The sequence below is a fragment of the Sinocyclocheilus anshuiensis genome, unplaced genomic scaffold, assembly GCF_001515605.1.
Source record: "Sinocyclocheilus anshuiensis isolate Anshui unplaced genomic scaffold, SAMN03320099.WGS_v1.1 scaffold173, whole genome shotgun sequence".
Classification (NCBI taxonomy): Eukaryota; Metazoa; Chordata; class Actinopteri; order Cypriniformes; family Cyprinidae; genus Sinocyclocheilus; species Sinocyclocheilus anshuiensis.
In genome coordinates this window covers 632,247-638,847 of record NW_015536480.1, presented here as the reverse complement: position 1 = coordinate 638,847, position 6,601 = coordinate 632,247, and the positions used below count along the sequence as shown (strand labels likewise).

At 37.9% G+C, this 6,601-nt stretch overlaps 1 protein-coding gene across 1 annotated transcript in view; it reads left to right on the top strand.

The window, feature by feature from the left end:
- The first annotated feature begins 4,630 nt into the window (after positions 1-4,630).
- Positions 4,631-6,601, top strand: part of LOC107678096 (uncharacterized) — an 8,978-nt gene continuing 7,007 nt past the window's right edge. Inside the window, exon 1 of the mRNA XM_016473265.1 lies at positions 4,631-4,827. Coding sequence (XP_016328751.1) covers positions 4,688-4,827 — 140 coding nt within the window. The 5' untranslated portion in view covers positions 4,631-4,687. The remainder of the gene's footprint in view (positions 4,828-6,601) is intronic.

Below are 6,601 nucleotides of genomic sequence, written 5' to 3'. Positions count from 1 at the left end.
GAAGATCCAAACATGGCCCATTATAAGATTTCTAGCAGATACAGTCAGTTTTTGATTTTTGATCTGTTGTTATTTGATAGAATCCATGATGCCATGCATCTAAACAAGACGTCCGGGACCTCCGGCAGAAAAATAGGTCCACAACATTAAAGGTACAGCAGTATATTTCATTGTACACATGGGGTATTTTTGAAGTTGCGGTAGTGTCCGACAACTGAATACTGTATGCTGGAGTTTGTTTTTGAATGAGAGCATTTTCTTTTCTTGATTTTTTTTTCTTTCTTTCTGGAAACCCTCCCAAACAACATGTGGTGATGTAGGTGCTGTTTGATATTTTTTCAAAGGTTTTCTGACAATGAGGCTCAACTGTTTTTCTGTAGTTACTAAACTACACAACTAAACACAAGTAAACTCTCCCCCACACTGTGCATTAGGACGATATAGACACACGTCCTCTTTGACGCGTTTCAAAAAGGCGGGGCATAGAGGACAAACAATAAGGTACAGTATGTGGAAAATAATGTGTTTTTTTAACTTTAAACCGCATAAACACATTTCATTACACCAAATACACAAAATAATGTTCTTTTTAGCAGCATCATATGACCCCTTTAATTATTGCCCTGAAGGTTGAAATGGGAATTTTCTCGTTTCGCAAATCCAATTTCTAATTTGTGAAGCTCAACTATCTTTTGCTGCACACCAGAAATATATTCTTTGGTTTTATTCATTGTTATGGATTAAGGGAATTTGGCCTTTGTTTTCCCTCACGTTTATATTCCTGTGAACAGGAAGCCATGGCTGTATAATTTCATGTTCATAATCACACGTGTGCTAAAAATGGTAACTACGAATGGGAATATACTTCAGAGATGTTTTACTTATAATAATTTCTAGGGCTGTCAATAATTGTGGCCAGCATGTATTTGAGAAAAACATTTATTTTGTAATGAGATTTTCCCCCATTTTCAATTGTTTTAGTTCAATGAAAGCTTAGATTTTTGTGAATTTTTTGAATAAAAGATCAAAAGGATTAACAATGCAGATTTACACCGATCAGGCATAACATTATGACCAACTTTCTAATATTGTGTTGGTCCCATTTTTGCTGCCAAAACAGCCCTGACCTGTCGAGCCATGGACTCCACTAGACCCCTGAAGGTGTGCTGTGGTATCTGGCACCAAGATGTTAGCAGCAGATTCTTTAAAGGGGATATGCAGCATATGATGCTGCTAAAAAGAACATTATTCAGCTCCAGGCATGACGAAGCAGATATCGTCCTCTTTTGGAAGACCAAACAAAGTAGTTTCGCTTTCACAACGAAGCACACAGCGTCTTCAGGACATGGCGGAGGCAACAACAAAACTACAGCGAGAATAAAAGTTACGCCTTCTTTCTTTGCGTGAACATTTGGGTGGCTTTATGCAAATCTTCCCACATAGCGACGTAGATATGTGGGGGCGTGTTAGAACGAGCCGTTTTAGGTAGGCATGGCTGACTCTTAACTTTTATAAAGAATATCTCTTTGGATTTGAGACTTTAGTCTTTGCAACTTTACAGATCTTCTTTATCCACCAAGAGCTTGTAACACTCCAAAGAGAAAGGAAAAATTGAAATCGCATCATATGACCCCTTTAAGTCCTGTAAGTTGCAAGGTGGGGCCTCCATGGATCAGACTTGTTTGTTAAGCACATTCCACAGATGTTCGATTGGATTGAGATCTGGGGAATTTGGATGCCAAGTCAACACCTCAAACTCATTGTTGTGCTCCTCAAACTATTCCTGAACCATTTTTGCTTTGTGGCAGGGCGATTTATCCTGCTGAAAGATGCCACAGCAACCAGGGAATACCATTTCCATGAAAGGGTGTACATGGTCTGCAGCAATGCTTAGGTAGGTGGTGCGTGTCAAAGTAACATCCACACGGATGGCAGGACCCAAGGTTTCCCAGCAGAATATTGCCACACTGCCTCCACCGGCTTGCCTTCTTCCCATAGTGCATCCTGGTTAGGGCTGCACGATAAATCGCATGCGATTGTCATGCGCATGTTGTCAGTAAAGCCGGTTTTGTAATCAATAGTAATTCTCCATCACGTGCGTGATTTCAGATGGAGCAGCATTTAGTACACAGAGCCATAGTTCACTAACAAGCTACGCAAAGCCGCGTGCATAATCACAGACAATATGTGACCCTGGACCACAAAACCAGTCTTAAGTAGCACAGGTATATTTGTAGCAAAAGCCAAAAATACATTGTATGGGTCAAAATTATCCATTTTTCTTTTATGCCAAAAATCATTAGGATATTAAAGGGTTACTCCACCCCAAAATGAAAATTTTGTCATTAATCACTTACCCCCATGTCGTTCCAAACTCGTAAAAGCTTGTTCGTCTTCAGAACACAATTTAAGATATTTTGGATGAAAACCGGGAGGCTTGTGACTGTCCCATTGACTGCCAAGTAAATAACACTGTCAAGGCCCAGAAAAGTATGAAAAGCATCGTCAGAATAGTCCATCTGCCATCAGTGGTTCCATCTGACTGTTATGAAGCGACAAGAATACTTTTTGTACGCAAAGAAAATAAAAATAATGACTTAATTCAACAATTTGTCTCCTCTGTGTTAGCGTAGTGCCATTTTGGAGAATATCCGCTGGATGCAAATAGCGTATACTGTTCTGTGTCAGCTGCACCACACGGATACGCTTTCTATGCTTTGATTTGAACGAAAACCGCGTATCCTTGTGGTGCGGCTGACATATTACTTTATTCAATTTTTGTATCATCTCTTGCTTGAATGCTACATTTAAATAGACCTACTTTACCTAAAAACAGTTTATTTCATGTGTGTCCGTTTTATTCTATTTGTCCTTTTGTTTGTAACTTGCATCTATGTTCTTATTATTAATAACAAATAGAAAAAGAAAAGATAAAATAAGAAAATTGACTGTATCATGATATAAATAGATTATGGTAATATTTCCCACCCCTAGCTCATGCCCTCAAATATAAGTCAAAAGAGTGTGATTTATTTTGTGACAGTTTTTCACCATCTGAGTTTGATGGGGCAGTTGAGGTCAGTAATAACAGTCTAGTTTGGCTTTATGCTTTTAGCTAGCTTACCAATGTTGCAAAGATCTGTTCATGCCTGTAGGCTCAGTAGTTGCTCACCATAGTCCTGTGTAGTGGCACTGGCATGTGATTTATTTTTTTTTTAAGTTCAATATATGGGCTTTTTAATGTGATCGGGCAGTAAAGAGGAGACAGGAAAGCATTGGACCACAAATCGGGTAACGAACACGGGTCGCTGCAAGCGCAGTTGCGCTACATTTAGGAGCACTAACCACGAGGCTATCAGTGCCAACGGCATGCAATTTCTTTTTTTTTAAAGGGGGATGAAATGCTCAAAAAGCAGGGCAGGCACACAATGGTCAAGTGAAAGTTTTCTTTTTTTATTAACAGGTAAAATAACTATAAGTTCCATGTGGAACATTGATTAGGCTATTCAGTTACTTTTCCTGTTGTTTTATGTTTTTGTTGTAGTATCGGTTCAGTAGTAGTATCGAGATATTTTAGTCAGGTATCATATCGAAGCCAAAGTTTTGGTATCGTGACTAGGGGTGCTCCGATTGATCGGCTACCGATCACTATCGGCCGATAATCGCTTTGGGATGATTGATCGGCGGTTTTCACCGATCTCAAGCTGATGACGCTGCCGTGAGAGGTTTGGCATGACATGCAGCGGCACCGTCTCAGTCTCTGTCCGGCGCAGGTGAAATAATTATAATGCTGAAGGTGAGGTACTCCCCTTCATATTTCTTAATTAAATAACTTATAAAGTAATCTGAAAACCTTGTGTGAGACGTAATTTCACAAACAACGTGAGTGAATCACCACGCGCGCTCTTTCTCAAAATACGCAAATGGCTTCAAATCACCATATCGGGTCTGCACTATAAGCGAGCTGCACACTGCACAGTTGACACAGGAATTGTCACTTGCACAATCGAGGCAGTGTCACATCGTAATTAAAGTTTATAAATTGCATTACTTTTTAATTCTTGCCAGTGTTTAACCATTCTGAATAAATGTCTAAAAATCCTGATTGGAGTATCACTATAAATAGTTATAAATGATAAAAAGAAGGCTTTAAAAAAGATCGGTATCGGTGATTGGTATCGGCAGTTACTGCTTTCTGTGATCGGCGATCGGAGATCAGCCTCAAATCCTGATCGGAGCACCCCTAATCGTGACAACACTAGTATTGAGTGGATGTGCCACTGACTGACGTAAACACATCTTGCGTTTGGTGTTTAGGAGGCATGTCTGTGATTAGCTGCAATGCTCAGTGCTGTTAAACACGTCATACTCTTTAGACAGGAGTGAAATTGTGGATGTGTTTGTGGGCTGCTTCCAAAATCGCATACTGTCTTGGGTAGGTACTTATATCCTACTGTATATAGTAGGAAAGTATGCCATTTTGGATGCAGCCAGACTTACTGTCTTATCAAGGTAAACGTTTTAACATTATCAGCCACTTCGGTCACTGTGCTTTCTCACTTCTGATTACCAGCAAGAACTGAAACTCTGTTGTATCAAATTTCATTGTGTGTTCTTTGTTTCCACATACAGGCCTGAAATCCAGTCTCTCTTCTAGAAAGAAGAGAAGCAGAAAACAGCCTGTGAAATGAGTGCATATGAGGAGAGAGAGCAGGAGGCTCCTGTTGACGCATCTCCAGGATTCAGCTGTGTGTCTATGGAGAGTAACAACTTAATGTGTCTGCCCCCTGATCTCAGTGATGGACCTGCTTTGACCTTTGACCCTGTGTGAGTATCATGACATTGGGTGTGAATTTTTTTTAAACATGATGCTGCTGGTTCTTCTCTTTGAATATTTTAATAATAAAAAAGATTCCTCAGAGTCATTTAACTAGTTAAACTCCTTACAAACCTGCGTGATCTCTGAAAAGAAAACTATGCTAAGAAACTTACTATATAAATTGTATATAACATATTAGGGATGCACCAATACCAATTTTTTCAGAACGAGGCCGATATGGTACTTTTATTTTTAGTACTTGCCGATACCGAGTAGCGATACCTGCATTTTCATGCCATGTGTAATCAGTACTGGCTCAGTACTGTAATCACAAGACACTTTCTTGTAACAATGAAGGGAACATTTATACATAAATCTTGTAACAGCGATGAACAGATTTTCTAAAATATAAATAAAATTTTTTATCTTCTGAAACATGCTGCGACTTATATCCCAATGCCGCTCATATAATGAAATTAACGTCAAGTAAGCATAATATGCGCAATGCGCGTGCACATTTGTATTTGTGCAGAACGAGAGAAACACGTACAGGCTGCTAGTTTCACTTTTGCTTTATATAAAGTTGTGTATGCTTGACGTTTAAAATAAATGTTGTTTGTAGTGAATGCCCCTATAATTTTTGTTTGGCTTATATTTAGTTTTAATCCAAATGATGAGTGTGCTAAGTGAGCGAACAGCAATCAAGATCATGAAACAGAAGTGCACTCTCTCTCTCTCTCTCTCTCTTTACCGTCAATTAACTTAAGTAACTTGTGCATTGTTTTACTTACTTGCTTTTGACACATCCGACTGAACTACAAACTTTACAGTGATGTCTGTAAGAAAGGTATATTCGCTTGACAAGCTCGTGTATCTGTGCCACAGTGCACTCAATCCACGCTGTGTGCTTTGCTTATCAGCTCAAACACATCAGCTATACAGGCGTGAATAATATTGAATGTTTACCATTATATTAATTACATACATGTACTTTATAGACATCCTTAATCTCTAATAACTTTATTCTGCTCTCTGTTGTTCTATTGTTTCTTTTTCTGGACACGGCACTGTTCACACACTTTGTGGTATCGGCTTTTAGTATTGGGGCATTTTAATGAGTACGAGTACATGAGTGCAGTATTGGGCCCGATACCAGCATCGTATTAGAGGTGTAACGGTACACTAACATGACTGTTTGGTACGTACTTCGGTTTTGATGTCACGGTTCGGTATTTCGATACAGCAGGGGGAAAACTAAACATAATTTTTTCTTTTTTTTTTTTTTTATTAAACAGTGGTTTACTGAACAAGTGGCTCTTTTATAAATAAATTCAGTTATAATTAACATTTTCTTAGTGATAAAAATCTACCTCAGCTTATGCTTTAAACTACAGGGAGCTCTTTTACATTACTAGGTTACAATTAAAAACAGTGCCTAAACTTAAATTTAATGACTATTTATTTTTAAATATAATAACGTTCAACACTCAGCAATGCAAACATGTAAATTGCACATAATTCAGTTTTTAAATGAACTTATAAATGATAAAATTTCTATTTGTAATATAATATAATATAATTTTATATTAAATAACACAATATGAAAATAAGTATCTAACAAAGAAGAGAAATCTCTCTCATGCTATTTGTATATTATTAAGATATTTTTTTTTCTTAATTTTTGCTATGTCACACCACAGGACAAATTTGTTACAGTTCAGTAAAAATGTAAAAAAACCCAGTGAAAGAATTGAAAAAGTGACCCTTTATATTTTCTCAAAG